Below are 24,124 nucleotides of genomic sequence, written 5' to 3'. Positions count from 1 at the left end.
TATTATGAAATATTAAGGTTCTAATGTCTACTAATGTATTACTTTTAAATACATCTAGCATTATATGTGCCTCTGAGTTTGTCACCCGTGTTTGATCAGCTATTACACAAATGGGAATTTTAAGTATTCACTTTAAAAAAAGAAAGAAAGGGGGAGAGAGAGAGAGAGAGAGAGAGAGAGAGAGAGAGAGAGAGAGAGAAAGAAAGAAAAAGATAGACACAGGCATTTGTTATCAGATTTCTCCTGGGTCATTTGCAGCCTATTTAACTGAAGTGAGGATATTCTATAAAGCAGTATAATTTATAACTTTTTAAAATCAGTAATACCCAAGTCATTCCTAGAATATCATTTGCCATTTCTGAGGAACTATCACAGGGAAACCAATGTGAGACCCACTGCTGTCCAACTCTACCTTGGACGTTCAACATTCTACCTTGGTCTTGAACCTTCACACTCAGAAGTATGGCTTCAGGATCTTGAAGGAAAACACAAACGGTTCCTAAAATTGCCCTACTTATGAAACCCAGAATTTCTATTAAAATGGTCTCAGTCCAGTTGGAAACTAGAGTGAAGATCTTTCAAAGAGAGTTTGTGTTTTGCATTGTGAATATAGGGACCTGCTCCTAAGGTTTCAATGGGATCAGGGCTCAATGGGATCGAGAGAGCCACACAGGCTGCTCAGAACCTAAGGAGGCCCAGAGAAGGGTTGTTCGTACAGCAGTGAGCAGCGAACTCAAGTCCAATAACAGTGACTCATACTTTGGGGTGACATGGTTTAGATGGATAAGTATATACATTTTCATGGGAGGGGGAGCCATGATCCATATAGTTGACTAATGCTGACTAGTGAAAGGTAAAATGTATCAAACTCAATACATACTGAGAATACTGAAATGTAAGGAAGTCAACCTTCACCCCAACCCTGTCAAATAAATAAGAAAATTAGGGTTTTTTTCATTAAAAAATGTAGTCAGATAAAGTTAAATGGTCTTAAAAATCTAAAACATATCCTGATGCATGTTGAAAGGAGCACAAAACTGTTGAGTTTCTCCATAAACTCAAAGGTGAAAAAGGTAAAGGTGAAAAATATATAATATAATGTATTCATCATTAAGAAATATTTCATTATGATTTGCTTTTATTATAATTGAAATGGTTGAAAGCAGATGAAAAGACGTGGCTCCTGGGAAGCCGTAGACATTGTCTCATGGACAGCATTTGGAGATGCTCTCCACCTGGATTTTTTCACTCCAGCCGTAGCTTTCAGAAGAGCAAGTCTCAGCCACAGTGCATTGTGTCGGTTATGTCCCACATGTTGGTTTTCTTGACGGTTACACGGACTCAGGTGTTTGAGAGAATTGATATTACTATAACTCGGAACCATTACGAGCAAAGAACATGAAAACCAGATGTGAGGAAATGATTATTTAGGAACAAGAACAGAACAGTTGGGTCCATAGAAAAATTTCCAAACTCTTTCGTAGTTGATTTTCATGAGGAAAAATAATTGGGGAGAATTTAATATGATCCAGGGAATTTTCACTTTGATAGTACAGAAAATTAGTAAGGGTAAGTAACTCTGAAACAGCTAAGCTTTTAAGAGAATTAACTTTAAATCACAGGAATTGAGTGCATTTATAGACATCATGTGATTCCTCTTCTAAATAGAGTTCATGTACCCAACTATGGTTTTGCTTTTACCCCTATTAATACCTAGCAAGTTTCTGATGATAAAAATGAACTGTGACAGTCGATATTGAAGGAAAAGTCAAAATATGATGAATATTAAATGTCAATTCAGCTATGCTATGGAATTGTTTAAAAATATGCATTTACTGTATGAAGACTTAAACACAGAGCACAAGCAACATCAAGGTGGAGCACAAACTGCCGATGGAGTGGTTTCATAACAGCCTGGATAATATCAAGACATCATTGAAACAATGCCCCAAACTCTCTGCTGCTGTGTGTATCCTCATACTAATAAACCCAACACTTGGCTGAAGACTGAGAAATAGCTATCAACTCCCAGTAATTGGTTTGTGTGCTAGATTCCTTTCTGTACACCAAAAACCAGGTTTTAATCTTTCCCAGGCAAGCACTCAACCACTGAGCTACATCACTGGACTGTTCTAGCAAGTGCCTATTCTAGCACTTGCTAATGAGTCTTTTTTAGCAACAGTAAAAATGTGTTGATTCCAATTGTTTGGGAAAATAAAAAGCAGACTTGAATGAATCGCTTACTGATTCTCTACAGTATTAATGTATTCTCTGTCATTTATTAATACAGTAAATGGTATTAGCTGAGTTTTCCTGGAGAACATACAAAGGAATCTTTCTGCCCAATTCTCCGTGGTGCCAGCCTATGTTGAAACTTGCTGATAAAACGTTCTCACTCTTACCTGGTGCAGGAGCCTGCATTCATTAAGTACAAGTGCTCTTAATCAGAAGAACTTCAGGAAAGAATCCCACCAGAGTCTCTGTCACCCTTCAGTTCTTCTCCTGGCAGCTCCAAAGATGCCCTGGTGGCTTGTTTTTACATCCGTTTTATCACTGCCGTGTCCTCTTTCTCCTTCTCAGCCTTGGTGGGAGTTGGGCTGGGCTTGGGGAAGACAATTTGAGGAGAAGATAGAAATCAATGTCATATGTCAGCTTTTAGTGCTATGTTATGGGTTGATAACTAGTGTTGAAAACTAAAATTTGACATTTTTATTTTGAGATATTTACAAACCTAGTAATTTTTCACTTTTTTTTTAAACTTTCTTTCCACTCAAAGATAAGCTTATAAGGTTGCAAGAGTTAAATGAACACTGTTAATAATATTGTTTTTAATTTTGTAGAGCTTGATCTATTTCCTGAGCTAATTGGATCTGAAGAAATCATCAAGGTATCATAGCCATTTTTATATTCAATTTTTTAAAAGTTTATAAACCTATCTAGAATTAATACTTGGATTTTAGATACTGTTGTATGATTCACTGTTAGAGTAGTTGCTATGTGCTAATGCAACACACTCAGTATCTGTGATTTATGAAAAACCTGAAAGATGTTTTGATTAGTTTAACACCCAAAAATGGTTATAATGAAAAACTAACCAGTTTTACAAATAATTTTAGCTATAGGTTTCATCTAGATTGGATCTTTGTAGCTACCTATTTTTTTCTAGTAATATTTTTATAGTTTTAAAAATTGCTACAGTTTATAAATAACCAATGACAAACTAATAATAAATATGGACCAGGTTATAAATAGAATATTTTTTGTACTTGAGCTATTCATATAAAAAGTATATGTTTCTAGCACAATGCCCTCTGAATAAATAAACATTTGAGAATATCAACACATTTTAACTTTATCTTACTTTTTGACGTGAGAGAAAACAATTGTTGCATAAATGTATATTTCAACCTAACCACAATGTATTGTTCATCATACCTGAAAGTATATTTTCAAACCAGGTACTCTAAATGATATAAACATGTGCATATGTACAAATTGTGTAGGAACAGAGAAAATTATAATTATTACCATTACCTAGTAATGAATTGAAATCAGATTATCATTTTACAGATAATTACTTCGATGATTTATATATCTATCATTAACCTTTCTTACAATGGATTGTTTTACCCCAATACTTATTCTACTTTATAACAAGAATTCACGAAATTCATCTAGGGATAGCTTTTTGTGTGTGACTACATACTCATTTTCACATATATACAAATAATGGATAAAATTAACAAAACCAAGTCAAAAGAATGAAAATACTTTTTTGCTATGCTGCCAAGTTAACTCTTTTTATCTGATAAACTGAAACAAGCCCTTGTTCTAGTAATTTAGCCAATATTATCTGTGTTCCATTTTGTATGAAATGTAGTATACAATTATTTTTCATTATAGTAGCCATGATTACAATTCCCTATTTTTTTATTAGTAATTAGTATTGACACTACAGAGGCCTCAGGAGATGCATATGAAGTTGTTTGAAATGTTCCAGTGTTAATTACTAGCAAGTTTCTACATAAAACTACTGTGTTTTGTTTATTATAACATTTAGTTGTGTGACTAGGCTATAAATTTTAGCAGTGTAAGGTTAGAGATGCTAAAGAAGATTGTATATAATATATATTACATATGTATCATGTTATTTAAGTCTCACCAGCTACATGTACTTCAAAGAAGCATATTGTCTCATTAGAGAAGTAAGCTGCAGTGTTTGTGAACTACACCTCCACAGTCTATCATGTTATAGTTAAAGGAAGTTCTACAGGAAGAGGGAAAATAACCCAGCGTATCTGTTCAGATTCCAACAAGAAACAGACATACAAACAAGTGTATTCAGTGAGGTTGATTTAATAAAACAAAACAAAACAAAAACCTATTCAAAGGTGTTTGCGAATGTCAGTGGATGTCAAGAGGTAGGTTTGTACACTTGGACCTACAGCTATCAGAGACTGCTATATACCTACACCTGAAAGTCAGGGAGAAGATGTAGAGACTGTCTCCCAGCAGATGCTGGGACCCCTGTGGAAGGAGAGGGCCATCCTGTCATGGGAACATAAACTACAAAGCTCCTGGACAATATTCTCACTCTCCTACTTCCCACTTCCTATACCAACAGAGTGGAGAACTGTGGGAATCAGGAAATAAAGGGAGAGAATACATAGTTCACAGAGAAATATATGTGAGAAGGCTCAGTAGAACTTTAAAAAAACCATCATTTCCTTGTCAGGAAGGTTTGTGTTATGTAAGAGAAACAAAGGATATTACAGTATTTGTGGGATTTCCCATGGCAATAGCATCCAAAGAAGCAACAATCCATTTTATAATGTAAAAAATAACACAGTTTGCATTGCTGTGGGAAAAGAGTTGGCTACCACCACATACATGGGACTTTAAGCATTAGGTCCAGGTACCATGATTAGCCAATTTAACTTTACAAATCAGTATTTTTCAGCCTATAGAAATTAACTATCAACGTATATGATCAGGTCCGAACAGCTACATTTAATAGCGTGTTTTCCTACAGTATGACTTTGAGATGGGTTGAAAATACTGCTCACTTCACTCACTGTTTATTTCCCAATACCTTCTAGTCTTACATTTCATGCAGGAGTGAATGAGAGAGGCTGAGAAGGGTGTGGATTGTATCCATGATGGTTTTTAAGTCCTGAGTATCAAAATGAGAAGTAGATCCTCTCCAGGTGGAAAAGCATCACTGGCACTGAGTTTTGATCCTACTGCATGTACTGGCTCTGTGGGAGCCTAGCCTGTTTGGATGCTCACCTTCCTAGACCTGGATGGAGGGGGGAGGACCTTGGACTGCCCATAGGGCAGGGAACCCTGACTGCTCTTTGGACTGGAGGGGGGGAGGGGGTGCGTCGGGAGTGGGGGGAGGGGGAGGGAAAAGGGAGGCAGGGAGGAGGCAGAAATTTTTAATTAAAAAAATTTAATAAAAAAATAAAAAAAACTTAAAAAAAAGACACCTCTGCATGATCAGAGCTTTAAAGCTTCAGATTCAAAAGGGAAAAGTTGAGAAAACAGATGTGGTAACAGAAGTAAGAATAGAAATTACAATTTTATGAGAACTTACAACTTACAATTATATATATATATACACACACACACACACACGTATGTATATATATATTATATCATAGAGCATGAAAAATATATTCTTGAATGGTGGCACAAGATGTTATAACCTCACAGAATCTACAGAACCTAGCAAAGCTTGGAGAATGGTTGATCATTTCCCTCAGATTCTAAGAGATGTTTTATTTGAAAGTCATAAAATTTTAAATCTGCTAGAAAAGAAATCACACGAAGTATATGTACATAATGGGTGTAAAGTTTTTCCCCAAAAATATGTTTTGGGAAAAATAGGTGAGTCCCACCAGGCTCCATTAAATTGCTTTGGAAATCCTCATGGTTTATGGCAGGGTATGATAAAGTGGATTAGTGGAGAACATAAGCAAAGATGAATATTAGTGTGCGGCCCATAGAAATTATTAGGCCATGTATAGCAATACATGGTTCATCTTTTGGGAGATTCAGTTCAGAAGGGGAAAGAAATTTAAAATGATAATTGAGGTTAAGTTTGAGATTTTCTTTTATGTTCTTTTTCAACAGAAGAAACCTGAATTCACTTAAACTGGTTAGAATAATCTGAGGGTTTGAGAAAATGAGGAAAGCTCAATTGTGTTCAGTTTGTAAGGAGACAATAGAAAGTGCACTCCTACACAGATGCAGGAATGAGCCTTTGGCGGAAAGGCTAGCGATTACTTAGAGACAATAGAACAGTACAGGTAGGGGTGACTGCACTGAGCGGTGTTTTCAGTGTTGGGAACATATGTGATTTTTGTCTCCTTGTTTTCCTTGGAAAATGAACGAGAGTATCATCTGCTAAGAATGAGACAAAGAACAGGAAGTGGAAGGCTTGATCAGTGCTTAATATTGGGCATAGTCTGTAGTGACATCAGAGAGCTAGGCAGATTCTTGGACTTTTAATATTGAGGTGAAGGGTAGAAATTCGATCCCACTAAGCTGAACACTGGTGCTCAACCAAACTGAGTCAGATTATAAAACAAATATTTTTGTGGTATTATCTTATTATGCAGCATTAAAATGAAGGCAGTCATAACTAAAGTGGATTCATTTAGTTTAATTGCTTTCCCTAGTGAATATAAAATAAAAGGAATACAATAAATGTGTTAAATAAATCCAAAAGATGAATAGAATAGAATAGAATAGAATAGAATAGAATAGAATGGAGTGGAGTGGAGTGGAGTGGAGTGGAGTGGAGTGGAGTGGAGTGGAGTGGAGTGGAGTGGAGTGGAATGGAATGGAATGGAATGGAATGGAATAGGAGAATGGTGTCCTGTGAGGATCAGAAGTCACTAAGGTCCTACAAGTGTAGAATCATAGTATAATGTTGTGTAAGATATTTAGCTTTCTTCTCTAATGTCTTAATGCTCCTTTAAAATTTGTTCTCCTTTCACAGGAGGAAGAATATGGAAAAGATAATGAAGAAAACACTGGCTTGAATCCCAGTAGAGACAGTGCCACAAATCAAATAAGGAAAAAGGAACCCCAGGTTACTACCACAACTCACTACAATCACATAGGGACTAAATATAATGAAGCAAAGACTAACAGATCTCCAACAAGAGGAAGTGAATTCTCTGCAAAGAGTGATGTTCTCCACACATCTCTGAATTCTACTTCCCAACAAGTTGTTGACTCAGATACAGAAGAAGAAATGTCCTTGCCTTCTCAGACTGGAACTAAGCTGCCACCGCACGGTGTGGAAGGTACTTCCGCCTCCTTAAATGACGGATCTAAAACTCTCTTTGTCTTTCCGCAGATGAACTTGTCTGGGACTGCAGAATCTCTAAACATGGTTTCCATAACAGAGTACCAAGAGTTATCCACTGACATCGGTGAGGAAGAAAACTTACTGACTGATTTCAGGCTTGATAGGGGAGACGATTCTTCAGGCTCTAGCCCTGCCACCTCTCCTGTCCCTTTTTTCTCAGATAATATATCCCATGGATATATATCTTCTTCAGAAATGCCTGATGCAATCACCTACAATGTTCTAAAGCCAGGATCTACAAGAAGTGCTTCAGAGGATTCAGCTGCGTCAGGCTCAGAAGAGTCAATGAAGGGTCCTTCTCCTGACGGGAGTGTGTGGTTTCCTGGTTCCACAGATCTAACCATTCAGCCCGAGACTGGATCTGGCAGAGAGAGCTTCCTCCAGGTTAACTCCACAGACCTACATATTGATGAATCTGGAGAGACAACTGAGTCATTTTCTCCAGGTGCCACGGTGTCACAGGGCCCTTCAGTCACAGATATGGAAATGCCCCCTTATTCTACCTTTGCCTACCTCCCAACCGACGTCACACCGCATGCTTTCACGCCGTCCTCCAGACCACTTGATTTGGCTCCCACTCTCAACGTACTCCATTCACAGACAACTCAACCCGTATACAATGGTGAGACACCTCTTCAACCTCCCTACAGTAGTGAAGTCTTTCCTCTAGTCACCCCTTTGTTGCTTGACAATCAGACCCTCAACACTACCCCCGCTGCTTCGAGTAGTGATTCGGCCTTGCATGCTACGCCTGTATTTCCCAGTGTCGGTGTGTCGTTTGAATCCACCCTGTCTTCCTATGGCGGTGCATCTTTGCCCCCATTTTCCTCTGCTTCCTTCAGTAGTGAACTGTTTCGCCATCTGCATACAGTTTCTCACACCCTTCCACAAGTTCCTTCAGCTGCTGAGAGGGACAAGCTGTCTTTGCATGCTTCTCTGCTGGTGGCTGGGGGTGATGTGTTGCTAGAGCCCAGCCTTGGTCAGTACTCTGCTGTGGTGTCGCATCAGGCCACCGCTCACGCTGCTGCTTCAGAGACGCTGGAATTTGGTAGTAAATCCGCTGTCCTTTATAAGGCATCTATGGTTTCTCAAATCGAGTCACCCAGCAGCGATGTCGTTATGCATGCTTATTCTTCAGGGCCTGAAGCTTCCCAAGCTTTTGAGGGCTCCCACCACGTGCTCACTGTTACTTCCAGTTCTGCAATACCCGCGCATGAGTCTGTCGGTGTAGCCGATCAGAGGCCGTTACGTATCAGTCCTAGCCATACCCTAATGCCTGGGTCCTCACTTGTAACTCCAACTGCATCACTACTGCAGTCTCCTACTGCCTTCTCTGGTGATGAGGAGTGGTCTGGAGCATCCTCCGATAGTGAATTGCTTTTACCTGACACAGATGGGCTGAGAACTCTTAACATTTCTTCACCTGTTTCTGTAGCTGAATTTACATATACGACATCTGTGTTTGGTGATGATGTTAATCCGCTGTCTAGAAGTGAAGTGATGTATGGGAATGAGACTGAACTGAAAGTGTCTTCTGTCAGTGAGATGGGGTACCATTCTGAAAGCACAGGCATGCCAAAGATGTCTGCTGTTGTAGATAAGTGGGATACATCTTTCCAAGAAACTTCCGTTCCTACTTCTAGCATAAATGGCATGTTGCCAGAGTCTCTTGCTTATCCCCTCACTAAGGTTTTTGATCAGGAGATTAGTCACGTTCCAGAAAATCACTTCCCAGTTCACCCTGCACACACTGCATCTCAAGCACTTGGTGACACTTGGCTTAAACCCGCGCTTAGCGCAAACGCAGAGCTAGCCTTCTCTGACCCTGCTCACAGTGAAGTATTACATCCTTCAACACAGCCCTCGCTCTCTGAGGCCGCGTCTCCTTTTAATACTGAAGCGTTGCTGCAACCTTCCTTTCAGGCTTCTGATGTTGACACCTTGCTTAAAACTGCTCTTCCATCTGTGCCTAGTGCTCCAGCGTTGGCTGAAACCCCCAAGGTTGAACAAAGCAGCTCTTCCATGGGGCATCCCATGGCATCAGAGTCTGCTTGGAGCGGAAGCACGCTGCACTTTACCTCTGCACCCGTCCTTGATGTCTCACCTTCTAATACGCACTCCACTTCACTTCGAGGTTTAACAGTTCCCTACACACGTGAGAAATACTCTGAACAAGGTTTGCGTAAGAGCGCAAGTCCCCAGCAAGTGCAGCCGTCTTTGTACAGTAACGATGAGCTGTTCCATACTGCACATCCGGACAGTAGCCAGGCCTTTCCTCCGCAGGAGGGGCATACATTTGCTACTCCTGTTATTTCGATTGATGGGCCACAAAATACACTTCTCAACAGGCTTGTGTATTCTGAGGAAGTTTCCATGTACACTGAAAGTTCTAGTACTGATAAGGTACTTGCTAGCCTACCAACGCTTGTTTCTGATGTCCTTGTGTCTACTGACCATTCTGTTCCGTTAGGAAGTGGATCCATTTCCATTTCAGCTGTTTCCCCCAGCAGAGATGTCGCTGTGGCCACAGCCAAGTTGCATCTTCCTTCTAAATCCATTTCTAAACTGACTCATAGTGCCAGCTCTGATGCTGATTTAGTGGGAGGTGAAGATGGCGATGACTATGATGATTATGATGACATAGATAGTGATCGCTTTCCCATAAATAAGTGTATGTCATGCTCACCCTATAGAGAATCACAAGAAAGGGTAATGAACGACACAGACACCCAGGAAAATAGTCCTATGGATCAGAGCGACCCATTGCTATTTGAGAATCCTGAAGAAGAAAATGGAGGTGCAGGTGTAACTAGTGTGGACAAAAGTCCTGATAAATCACCACCAGCAAGTATGCTCCCCCAGAAGAACAATGAGGGGAAAGAGGACAGTAACATTCCGATGGGCAGTGCTGTCCCTCCTCTCATCCCAGAATCTAAAGCCTGGAGAGTTTTGACAAGCGATGAAGAGAGTGGGTCAGGGCAAGGCACCTCAGATAGCCTCAGTGATAACGAGACTCCCGCAGATTTCAGTTTTCCAGATGTTAACGAAAAGGATGCTGATGGTGTCCTGGAAACAGACGACACAGGCATAGCTCCTGGATCTCCACGGTCCTCCACACCATCTGTTAATAGTGGGCACTCAGAAGTATCCAACAGTTCAGAGGCAGGTTAGTTATGAGCAGAGGGATAGATCGAGATGTGCTAATTTTCTTGCTATGAAAGTAAAATAGAAGAATCATGGAAGAAAAGATCACCATCAGATCTTCACTTTTAATCAAAACACTCAACAAATCAATTTAAAGCTCCTAAGGACATCATTATACTTATATGAATATTCAACATATTTTGGCCCTCGATTTAATTATCTTCAACAAAACAATTTTTATGTTTTGTTACTAATTCTTATCCTACAGGTTTCAATTGTGTGTAGAATCAATTATGTGGTCATAATACACCATTGGTACATGACAATGCAGTGTGCTGTGTTTAGACAATTTACATGTTCACATTTGTATCTTAAAATAACTTGTAAACTAATCCTTTTGGATTTAAGAATCTCAGTAATATGCTATAAGCACCCGTGCACCAATGGAAAGCAAGGAGACACTTAACATGTCCTCAGTAGCTGGGCTTCTAAAAAGAATCACAAGGTTTAATAGTTAAGCAAGATCTTTATAAACATATTGTTTTAAAAGTATCTTTCTCTGACTTTCTGTTGCCTAAAGAGGGCAGTATAAACCAGTGAAATACATTCTACTTTGTGTTTGTTAAAATATTTGTCATTCCTACTTAAATAATAGACATGAATATGCATAGTACATATAGGTATTGTGTGACAAGATGTTAAAAAAAAAACCTGGAGCATTTTCTGTAGAGATGCATTTCATTGTTAATATATTTTATGCAAATTGGTTTGTTAGCCAAATGTTTTTTGGAGCAGATTGCAATATACCATACAGATGTGTGCTTTAAATGTCAATGGTAACAAAACTCAAGTTTAATTTCATTACTCCTATGAATAACTAGGTAATTCCACAGACTTCATGATAAAAAAATATAATTTGCTTTGATTAATTGATAAGGTATTTTTTTTTAATTTTCAGTAAAAGCATTTCAACCTTAGCAGGTCAAAAGATAATCTAATGTAATATTGGGTAGTAATTGCACAGAATTTAATGTTCAAAATTCAGAGTATAGAACCAATGTCATTAAAATATGTATTCTTAGTTATTTTCATCATGCAAATTAGTTGTTTATTCTTTAGTATGGAAGCAAATAAGAATTTATATATTTACATAGGGAAGTTCCTTTTTCCTGTATTCTGACTCGATGTCCATTTAACATGGCTTTCAGCCTCAGTGTATGAACTGATGTGTGAGAAGGAATGATGAGTCCATGGGTCGTTGTAGTCAGTAGTATTGTTAGCTATAGGCAAATTGTTATCTTCCTCAATTATAGAGCTTGTTTTTCTTTTTACATCTCTAGATTTATTTTAAAGGGAAAGATCCTGAGTCAATCTATTTTTCTTCCTTGCAAGATTATACTCTTATGGGAAGGCCACTTAAACACATATATAATAAAGCACTACATCTAGAATTATTGAAGGAAACGATTTCTCTTGGACACACTAATAAGATTTATTTAGCTGTTAAGAATAAGCTCCCCAAATAACAAAGACAAAGCAATATGAATATAACATCCATCATCATGAAATATTATTAATGAGGAGTTAAGATCAAATAAGACTGGGGGAAATTGGCATTATTAAAATTGTATCTGTAAAACTAATGGAGAGTTTGTCATATCCAGTTGAATATTCCCTAGTCTGAAACTTATCATTTATGGTACTTAAGATGTAGAAAAATTTACATAATATTTCTTAATATAAATAGGGTGCGTGTATGTGTGTGTTGGGTGCAAACATGGACTAAAAGATACTTGATCTAGGTCACATAAATACAAAACTAACCCTGAAAATGTATTATTAGTGTCTCTCTTAGAAAATGCTTATATGAAAGAGAACAATAAAATATATATTATGCTTAAATTTTCACACCAAAGTTATATTGTTTTATTCTCAGCCCTTTAAAATGTCAATCTTATTCTTTATTGTTTAACTGAATTACTGTTACGTAACATATCTAATAAGTTCTATCAAAACACATATTTTAGTCTCAAATAAATGAAAATAAGACAACTAATTGTTACTCTTAGTAACATACAAAGCTGCTAGCAGACTGTCTGGATTTTCATAAGGTATGCCGTCCTGTACAAAATGCTTAGGTTTCAATAATATGTAAATAATATAAAATCATTCTAATTCTCAATTACAGACTTGAAGATCAGATCTCCCTAAGAACTTAAGAGGAATGTTTATGGAGAAGATAGATAGATAGATAGATAGATAGATAGATAGATAGATAGATAGATAGATAGTAGATAGTGTGTTCACAATGCAAGCATATAAATGTAATTGCATTTGTATTATGTATTTTCAAGATACAAATTTTCCATATACACCAAACATAAGACCTGACATATTTCATGTGTGTATGTATATATGTTAAGCTATGTGTATAATTGGCTATATACACATATATGTATATACACATATATATATGTGTGTGTGTGTGTTTGTAGTATATATTACAGTGAATCTGTGTGGTCATAGAATTTATGTAAGCTTCATTAACTCGCACTTTTTGCTCTTAAACTTGAACATGCACTCTATCCAGACAATCTAATGGGGTTTCAGGGGCACCCCAAATTTACATTCTTAAAACATTCCAGGTGATGTTGTCACTTCTATTCTAAGGAGTTACAATTTGGAGATGATGGTATAAATGAGAATATAACCACCCCTTGGAATCACTGGATACCAAAGGTTACAAACAGGTCATTTCATTTATTCCCCACAATCTCTTTCCATTCAGGTAATATTTATAATAAAAAACATGCAAAGATAGCCATAGAAGAAGCAAAATACCATTTTAAATGTTATAAGGACATTTCAGTATATTGATCATCAGATTACTTATGAGTCTACATGAGTCTCCACAGAGAACATAATGGCCAGCGCATATGGATGACCTAATTAAAATATTCAAAACTTTGGCTTTCTTACAGGAATATTAACCACAATACAAATATTGGCTGGTTTATGATATTTTATCATTTATTTATATGGTTTTATAAATTTTTAGGTACATGTTTGAATTTCACTTTTTTTTCCAACAAAGATAGTTCATCTAAATGAATATCAGATCCTGGGAAATATGGGTATCATTTGTTTTCTTTGGTACATTTTCCATAGGAATGGACCCAAGTTCTTAAGCCTATGTTCTCAACTCTAGTTACGCAGGAAGCTGTTGTGATAAACCAGTTCTCCACAGTTAGACACACAGTGGTGTCATATGTGCATTTAAAGGAGCTTTGATCTTCCCAATGTTTAAAGGGTATCACATATTTGAAATTAACTCTTCATATTTGTGGCCGGTGAAACATTTGGTATGCACCATGAATTGTATCAAATGCTGGAAGTATGAAGACATTGATGGGACCTTCAAGTTAGTGCTCTCAGCACCTGTTCATGACAGCAAGCGGGGTCAGGTAGAGTTGGAACAGCGCTCATGAATAATTGTCTTGGCTTTCCACTGAATACCCTTCAAACCAGAGAATCGAAGCTCTTTACCAACATCCACAGTTCTGGAGTTTATTTATTTATTTATTTATTTATTTATTTATTTATTTAGACAACCTACAAAAAGTAACTTAGAACTATGTTACAGTGATTTTTTTTCAAAGATTTTGTACCATAGAGTACCCGATTGGACATCAAAGTAGTGGCTCACCAATTTTTATATTAACTCAAGTCTGTCTTCAGATGTTTACAGTCCACAAGTGTATTTGAAAACAATTTCTTAATTACATGTTTTTTAAGTTCGCATTAAATAGAGAATTTTCAGTTTTTGATAGAAAAACAGCAGACAAGAATTTGAAAACAAACCTGATCAAAACACGTGATATGGATGCATGAAATTCTCAAATAATAAAACATATTTAAAAGTTATGAAAATAACACAAAATCAACCTATGTTTAAAATTGAATGTTTGCTTGACTGAAAAGTAATTATCTATTTTTCTAAATTGTTTACCAAAATACAAGGTTAATGCATACATAAAATTAGTTCTGGAACATCAAGGTCACATACAGTGATTTAGTAACACTGTGATTCCCTAACCTTTAACAGTAATTTTCTAATGTTTATATTTCAGTTATGCGTTGAGCAATTTTTTTCCAACCAGTGTTGGTTGCAGGTCCTGCTATAACTCCCCTAACTCTGATGATTTATTTATTTTTTTAATAGCTCTAATATCTTGCCTTAATGTTTAAGCTTTATTTTACCTAAACTGATGTCTAAACAACCTTTGCATCATAGAGTCAGAGCTGTAAAGGTAAGTAGAAACAATTCAGGCTGCATTTAACCAGCTGGAAAATACCATTACTTTTCCATCTTAAATCTCAACTCTCTCAATTTTCTCCGACTACAGAGGCCAGTAATAGTAGCCATGAGTCTCGTATTGGTCTAGCAGAGGGGTTGGAATCTGAGAAGAAGGCCGTTATCCCCCTTGTGATCGTGTCAGCACTGACTTTTATCTGTCTAGTGGTTCTTGTTGGTATTCTCATCTACTGGAGGTAAGTTGAGTGTTTTGGAAATTTACGTTATTGGAGCTCAGATTTCTGCCTATATTTAATCTGAAAGATCTCGAAATCTATTCAGAATTCCCTTTACATTGAAGCTGTTATTAATGGATTCACTTGTGAAGAAGATAAACTTATGAATCTAAAGGTTGATGTTTTCTGTGCTTAAAGAATTGAAGACAAATGGTAGAACCATGACCTTACTTGATGTCTATTAGGGTGTCTTGACAGCTGTACTTTTATATTAACCAAGTTAACATTCTAACATCATCATAGCATTTACCACTGATAATCAGCTTTTTATCAACTGTTATAAATACAAGAGTTATTACTTAGGAAAGCAATTTTATATGAATAAATATTTTATGGGTTTTTATACGACGTGTATCACTGTGTATGGTAATAGAAAATGATAGCCTATACACAAAAGCAAAACTGAGCAACAAAAATATAAAGATATGATAAATGGCTATAAAGAATAGTGGAAGGACCCTTGCCACTTCGGTTTAATATGTCAAAGATGATATTAAAGACAATTTCTTTCTAGTACATGTTATCCTATGACTATGATTGTTTTGCTTGCTTTAAAAGAGAAGATGCTGTTAACTGGATATTTCGTTTCTTTTTTTTACAAATTCACCAAATATTAGGAGTTTGCACTTGGATACAGAGAGTGGCCATGTTTTAATGTTGTCTAACTTAAGATATTAATTAAGTTCCGGATCTCAAGAATTCATTAGTGTTATATTGGTTGAGAAGTTTCCTCTTTATCATTCAGACTAAGTTTGTGAAGAATTAACAAAGCCAAAAAGAAATATTAAAATATATTTGATCCTTTCTTTCATTGTGTATATACAATTAATAACCACCTAGTCATTTAAAGATACTTTTGTGAAGATCCAGTACCCAACTGTTTTTGTTACCATTTTTCCTGTATCCTACTGTCTCAAAATTAATTATTTATTAATTCAAATGTTCATTAAACTCACTGGAATTTAATATGCACATTTTTAAGCATGTGATCTATCATTTATTAAACATTATTTTCTGTGCTATAAAAAAAAGAAGCAAAGGCATTTAAAACTTTTTATATTTGGCTTTGAATTTGAAATATGCCCTCATACTCTTCACTGATCCTTCAAAACCTTTCCAGGACCAGGATAGTTAGCTGTTAATAAGCTCCTCTCTTGTGCCAAGCAGGGCAGACAAGCTAATTCATGAATTTACCAAGGACACGACACAAGTCAGTAAAACCATTTCTCGGAAAAGAAGAGTTGATGCTGATGATAGGAGAATTCCTGTCTACGAGCCAAGAAAGGACAGCTCACATTATTAGGATCCCATTTAGTCACTATCAAGACACAGAAGCAACTTTCTTCTGTCTCTGCCCACGTGGCGACTGTCTTCTTCAATAGATTCTGTAGCATAGAAGATGCTGTGGTTGGCAGCCTCTGAGCATCACATGTTCACATACATGTTCTTCAGCCAGTGTTGGTTAGATTTTCCTGACTTGTTGCTCAAAGTTTTGGATACGTTTTTCTATTCAGTTTGTTCACTTTATTTATTTTTGTCTAATCCGATTTTCCCTACAAAATGAAATACTCGAATGAATGAGAATTTGTTTTAAATAAATTTAACAAAACATGGAAGACATGACAAGATAGATTTCTTATTAAATAGTGCTAATGTTAAGCTCTAATAAAATGGCAGGCAATTTATGCTTAAATTAAATAACTAGAATAAGCTTCATAATTTCTATTATTTGTTCTAAGCTATGTTGTGCAAATTTAAAATTCAGTGTGTTTAATATGGTCTGATACATCATGAGAAACTAAAATCCAAGTGTTCTTAACTTTTGTTAGTATGGATTATCCCATATATATCATCAGGAAAATAAGATTAAATTGTTAAGACCAGTTGATCCTCAGTAGTAAGATGTTTCTCTTTTCCTCACAAACACTATTTCATGTACCTTGAATAGAGGATGCAGTTAAAAGATCAACACGAGTGGTTTTATGCATGCATTTTGTGTAGTAAATATACTGACAAAAATTGCCACTCTTTGCTAACCCCCTTCAAAAATGTGTTAAACAATGTTATATATCTGTCTTACATGTGTCTGTATGAAATTAACTCACTAGAAAAAATAACTTCTAGATTGATTTTAAAAAGCTAGGGCTGTGGAGAATTGTGCCTATCACAATAGTCTCTTGTTCAAGGTTTGTGTGAATTATTCAAACTAAAGTGTAAACATATTTATTAATAACGTACTTCATCAGCCAAGACGGGTGCATTGTAGGTGTTTGTGACAGTTATGGCCCATGGGAAGGGAGAAAACACTAAGGCAGGGGAAGCAGTTCAGGTTGAGGAGAGCGCTATAAAGAACATTCTGAAGAAAACTCGGTGCAGTGAAGCAGGAGAGCACGGGGCCTTCCTTTTCAGGAAAAGAAGAGTCTTCTGGAGTTGATTTCAAGTTAAAGAAATAATTTGCTTACTAGAATAAAAAGAAAATCTAAGGCAAAAAAAAAAAGCACAGTATGTGTAGTACTCACAGTCCTTGTGAGTTTTTCCAAAAGTTTGTGTTTAAACTTTAAAAAAAAAAACCAAAAAAAAAAAAACCCAACAAAACCAGCTGGCACTTTCATGAGATAAAGCTAATGGATCATAAAAGCCATCTGTTTGACATGGGCGGTGCAATGCATTCCGTGCTTTGCAGACTTTCCCTGGTGACTAATAGTGCTGATTGTTATTTTTCTTGTCCTTACTCAGCGATTTCCTATCGTTAGAGAACTGTGTGCTCAAATCCTTTTCAGCCTACTTTTAATTAGGTTATTTGATTTTTGTTTTATTTTACTGACTGTGTGTGTGCATGCACACGCACACACGCACATGCACGTGCATGCGTGCATGCATACATGTGTGTTATACATGCATGTGTACATGCATATTTGCTTGTATGTGGGTGCATGTATGTGTCTGGGTATACATACAGGTATCTATGCATATGTGGGGATATCCAAGATTCATCTTAGGTGTCTTCCTCAATCTCCCTCCATCAAATGTAGAGTCAGAATTGAACCCAGATCTCGCTGAAGCCAGATCTTCCTCTTTCTGCTGGTATAACCGGTCAACTTGCTTTGTGGATTTCCAAGTCTCTGCCTTCCAGTGTTCTGGGATGACATACAGTCTGCCATGCCTACATGGCTTTTATATGTATTTTAAATATATAAATTCCAGTCCGCATGCTAGTGTGGATGTGCTTTATCAACTGAACCACCTCCACAGTCCACGGTTCTTATATCTGAATTGCAAGCATTTTTTATATGTACTACATACATGTCATTCATCATTATCCAATTTACAATTTTTTTCTACTTTGTGTGCAGACTTCTTATTTGCAGAGTAACATCTTTTAACATATTATTGTTTGTATTTTGATTAAGTCCACTTCATTATTTTTTTTCTGTCATTGCTTATGAGTTGCTGTTGCATCTAAAAGGGTAGCTCCTAACTTGGAATCATAAGGACTTACCATGTAAATTTTCTTCTAAGAATTTTGCAAAGATGAATGGCTCACACTCCCTGACTTCAAGTTTGTTCCAGTGCTAGTGTAACCAAGAGACTAGTTCTGGCATTAAAAATAATCACACAGTTCAATGAAAAAGAACTGAGAGCCCAGAAATAATTTCTTATGCTTGTGATCAACAAATTTTAGACAAGAGTTCCAAGTTCTTCTTGTGAACAGAGAATATCATTTTAACAAGTGTTATGAGGGTATAAGATGCTATAAGTTGGACCTTTTCTTCATAACACACACACACACACACACACACACACACATACATACACACGCAACTCAAAGAAGATCATAGAGGCCAGCAAGATGGCTCATTGAATTCAATCCCTGGGATTCACATTGGTGGAAAGAAGAACTGACTCCCATAATTTGTCCTCTGCCCTCTACAAACATGTGCCCCCGCCTACACACACAAAATAAGGAAATAATGAGTGAAAAAATGGAAAGGATCGTAGATCTAAATGTGGGTGGTAAAGCGATAGAGTTCTTAAATGTTTTTCTAATATAATTTTTAGTAGAAAATTAACCTGAATGGCATCATGAGTCCTGTTCTTTGTCTAGTTTACCCAAGTACTATGCTTCTGTAGAGACACCGAGAGAAAACAGTTTAGCAGAAAGACAGAACAAATGGTAGATGGCAAAAAATGGAGTCCCTTCCTCAGGCTCACCTCTAATTTATTAGCTGGCCTTGGTTATGCCACTTCTGACCTATGAATGCGTTTCTTCTGTTTTCCATTGAACAGTACCTGTAAGATCATTTTTAAGTGTGCGGTGAGGCTTTCTCTAGGTGTCCCGTGAATGAACGAACTTTCTGAATGTTGTTTCGTATTTGTATGAAGACTCTAAAAGGGATATAATTACACATTTCCAGCTTTTAATTCTAAATACTGTGAAAGAAAGGTGTAAATTAGATAATCAGATTACCATTGATTGATGGGACCTATCTCTACAAGTTTAAAACAGTCATCACTTTTTTCAGCATGGTGGAGTGATAATTAGCAGGAGACACAGTTATCAACGCTTAGCACATAGACGTGAAGACATTCGCTACTTATTCGGAACAGATGGGCTATAGAGACTTAGGCTTGTCATACATTAAGTAATATGCCTTGAAATTGTTTTCCAGATGTTTTAAGGTATAATTTAAATGAGCCACACCATAGGTTTTTAAGATTCAAAACTACTTCCACAGGGAAGATTTGTAAAGAGTCTTTTTTTTTTTTGAGAAAGAAAAACTACAAATATTTTTTAGAGCATTTAAAAAGAGTTAGACCATGAAAAATGCCAACATTATGTGTGGCAGAATGACTCATCACCAAAAGTAGAGTAGAACATAAAAATCCATAGACACAATTGTTCTCCTTCAGGAAAATGGAGCTAGGAAATATAAATTCTCTCTTGACTTTAAATCCGTGTTTGTGAATCCTGGGGAAGAACTAACAATGCTTAATGTAGGCTTCCCAGTCCATACTACCTTGAAGTAGAATGTAGACTACCCTGGAAAACGTACCTACTGACTAAACAATGTCAATTCTTCCTCATACAAAAGGTTTGATATGACTTATAAGAGTCTTGGGAAAATTAGTGCCAAGTATCATCACTGGGCCACCTGTCTTCAAAATTTCTTTATGTATTTGAAATTAGCAGAATTGATATTAACCCAATTGTTCTAACACACATTAGCAACATGGCAAATTACAAGGTCAATGTTTTCACTTCCATTTTTATATTCTATTATATATTTTATATTATATATTCTATTATATTATATATTTTAATATAATATATTATGTATTCATCCCATTCTCTCAATGTTTGCAGCTTATCTTCTATCCATTGTTTATCCATTCAAATTGTTTTTTATTACTATTTTTATTGAGGTCTACATTTTTTCTCTGCTCTTCTCCCTACCTCTCCCCTCCCTACCTCTCCCCTCCACTTCAAAACTCCCAAGGTCCCCATGCTCCTAATTTACTCAGGAGATCTTGTCTTTTTCTACTTCCCATGGAGATTACATCTATGTACATCTCTCTTAGGGTCCTCCTTGTTCAAATTGTTTATACATATGTATTCCATCTGTCCCTTTCAAACATTTTGAAACATCACGTTATCTATCGTACTTGAGGCTCAGTAAGACAACAGAATCAAGTATGCATCTGAACGACATATTGTTGTTAGGGTCTATTTACTGCTACAAATCCATCTAATTCAACAAACGCTGAGTACTATTATGGAGGCGAAGGCGTAAGTCACAAACAATCCCACGCTAGTTTGGAATTATGATTAATATAATGGTTATTTATTTAAAGGAGAAAAAACTTACAGATCACCGTCCCCGACAACAGCCCTCTGCGCAATCAGGAAGGGAGTCTTTTCGCAGAAGCGGAGCAGGAAATAAGAGAGTGAGGAGGGAAGTGGCCACTTTTTTAAAGAGAGAGACCACACCCCCAGTGGGCTGGTATCTCAGCAGCTATTGGCTGGAGGAGCGGAAGGACCTCCCGCAACACTATTATACTCTTGTCACTATATTAAGAGTTAGGTTTCTGTAAATAAAAAGACATAGACCTACCTTTTAAAAATATAATCAGGATATAGTAAAGGACAATTATATTATAAAATAACTATCATAAAAACAATTACTTAAAGTAATTAAAATAATATATTTTGATGCCCAGACACTGAAGACCACTTTTGGACTCAATAACTATTTTTTCCAAAACAGTCTTTTATCGATTCATAAAAATGAAAATCTGGCTGGGCGATAGTGGCGCACGCCTTTAATCCCAGCACTCGGGAGGCAGAGGCAGGCGGATTTCTGTGAGTTCGAGACCGGCCTGGTCTACAGAGCTAGTTCCAGGACAGGCTCCAAAGTCACAGAGAAACCCTGTCTCGAAAAACCAAAAAAAAAAAAAAAGAAAATCTGTGGCAGGGATTGTGTAGAGAGGGATTGTGTAGAGAGGGATTGGGGTCTAGAATCTTCTTAGGAGATGAAAGCTGTTTCACAGAGCAAATGCTTTGAGCTGTCTTGAAGGAAGACAATGCTTGCCTGGCCTATTGACGAGTAAGACATTTGGGTCCCAAAGCAGGTAGGAGAAACGCTAATTGACAAGAACAAGGCAGGCTCAAATGCCTGCTATGTAAACAGATTATTAAACTATAAATGTCAAATAAAAAGTCAGAAAAAGAAAGGACCACAGATAAGTATGTTTAGGTATTAAAACATTGTGGATTGCATAATCTAAAAACTATATAAAATATGAACTAGGTCCAGAAGATATATCTAGCAAGGAGTCGATACCAATAGAAAGGTGCACAGCATTACTGCAAGTAGGTGTGCTCCCTGTTCCATTTGGCAATCCTTATGGGAAAATGGGCTTTAAGTTAGTAAAAGAAAGAAATGTTTAGCAACTAAATGTGAGCTCCTTGTTACTGAAAATTCCAAACTGAACTTCACTAAGTACCAGGGCTACTGCTAAATGATTCCTGTACAATTGTGAATTGCAGGAAGTCCCAGAAAGCATGTTCTAAGTCCATCACCTCCGTGTGAGTGACAGAACATGCTTCCCATGGTTGCTGCAGTGGGAATCCAGTGTCACTCGTGTGCACTGACATCAGCACAGTTTCTTTATCATGGCCTGGTTGACTCCAACTGTCCCATTCCTCATCTGACTGCAGACTCTGCTTTTCACGATGAAATTGGTGTCAGGCCCCTTTGGTACTTGAATCTTTATCTGCTTGTCTTCTTATACCACTGCTGTCTCTGGAAGATACTCTACTGTTTTTTCAGGTGTGAATTTCAAGGTCTTAAACTCTTAAGAGCCAAGTGCCATGTCTTGCTATGAACATTGTTGCTTTATATATACATTATATAATATTATGTATAAATATATATTATATATTTATATATTTCTCTTGATGGTAAAGTTACAAAATAAGTTATAAATACACAATTTTATATTACATTCATTGAAAATGCATCTTGGGGTATGTATAAAATGATGGCATTTATGGATAACATTGTAGTAATTAAATATTTTGCATGATTGGATTATATCTTGGTGGAGAAAACTAAGTATAAATGCACAAACATAAATGAATGTATAAGTAATGGAAGGTTTCTAGCTTAAGATGCTTCCACTCTTTTTATCTTTACCATACTACCAAAAGGAGTTCACATTCAGTAGAAACTGTACTTCAAGTTTTGAATTTGAGGTATCATGCTGGACTTGCTAGATAAAGTTCACTATTCTCTGAAGTTGCTGGGCAGTGAAATAACTAAAAATTTTCAGTCACATTATCACACAAGCAAATAACCCACACTCTACCTCGTACTATGTTGCTAATTCATGGCATGTGGTATGTTGGATGTGTATTTAATGCGTTTTCAACTCAATTTCATCCAGATGTAGTCCCATCCGAAGTAGAAGAGGATTTGCATTTTCCAGAGTGACATGGACCACAGACTAAGCAAAGGGAGGAGAATAGTGACAGAGATATCCAGGGCCCTCTGAGGATGTAGCGTTTGGGGTGATGCAAAAGTAGCGGGAAGAAGGCATGTGGCCAGAGGAAGGGCCACACCCGAGATGCTAAAGTGGTGCAAGTGGGTTTCCAGAGAGAAAAAGAGAACGGGAAAAGCTGAAGCCTGCTAGGTGAAGGGGTCATTGGCTGTGCAGTGACAAAAGACTGGTGGAAGCTAGGGTCCTACCGACCTTGCTAAGATAACAATATGATTCTAATGGCCGTGGGAGGCCATACACAAACTGAATCCAGAGAACTGATTTACTGGGAAAATCCTGAGATTTAGGAGGTCACTGAATAAGAACAAATGTCACGTTAAAGCTCATTAGGATACATAACATGTAGCTCGTAGCTTTAAAATGGAAAGTAAGATTAACATTTTCTTTAGAGAGATATTTCTGTTGAAAATCAACCATTAGTGAATACGTTAAATAACATAATGCTCATCAAAAAGGAGTCGTTAGCAGTTTTAATTACCTAAATTTCTCAAATGAAGGGAAGGCTTGCTTTATTGGGGCGCAGCAGTTGCATCTCTGCTCTGATGAGTACTTTGTGGTGTGCTCTCACCAGATGTTCCTCTTATTATCTGAATGAATATAGATGCAGGTGACACGGCAGGTCACAATTGTCATTGGCTCTAAATATATTCATTCTCCAAATGCTCATCAGCAAGACTAGCATCTGTCAGAAACAAAACCACCTCTGGTTTTGCTTCTGTGCTCATTATCCTCACTTAAGTTTCATCACCGCCGCATTATTGTACAGTCGAGGCTGCCTTCTTTTTTCCTCAAAATGATGCCAGTGTGGAATATCATTTCTATATAGACATCGCCTTTTCTACCAGTTGAATATGCTCCACAGGACAGGGTTTAAAGAATGTTCTGTAGGGACTTTCTTTGCTTTCAGCCCGTGTCCTGTCAAGTTGGCAAAACCCCTCGGTATGTGCC

General features: G+C 37.0%; 1 protein-coding gene across 5 annotated transcripts in view; it reads left to right on the top strand.

The window, feature by feature from the left end:
- Positions 1–24,124, top strand: part of Ptprz1 (protein tyrosine phosphatase receptor type Z1) — a 175,959-nt gene that overhangs the window by 117,286 nt on the left and 34,549 nt on the right. For 2 of the 5 annotated variants that reach the window (XM_057765086.1, XM_057765077.1), the window contains exons 11-13: positions 2,841–2,887; positions 7,007–8,003; positions 14,932–15,076. In XM_057765086.1, the coding sequence (XP_057621069.1) occupies positions 2,841–2,887; positions 7,007–8,003; positions 14,932–15,076 (1,189 nt within the window). Of the gene's footprint in view, positions 1–2,840; positions 2,888–7,006; positions 10,548–14,931; positions 15,077–24,124 lie in introns of all 5 variants that reach the window. The other 3 variants (XM_057765061.1, XM_057765052.1, XM_057765069.1) reach the window with 2 other exon arrangements.

Source organism: Chionomys nivalis, chromosome 1, assembly GCF_950005125.1.
Source record: "Chionomys nivalis chromosome 1, mChiNiv1.1, whole genome shotgun sequence".
NCBI lineage: Eukaryota > Metazoa > Chordata > Mammalia > Rodentia > Cricetidae > Chionomys > Chionomys nivalis.
Note: the sequence above shows the minus strand (reverse complement) of the source record. Positions and strands in the feature narration are given on the sequence as shown.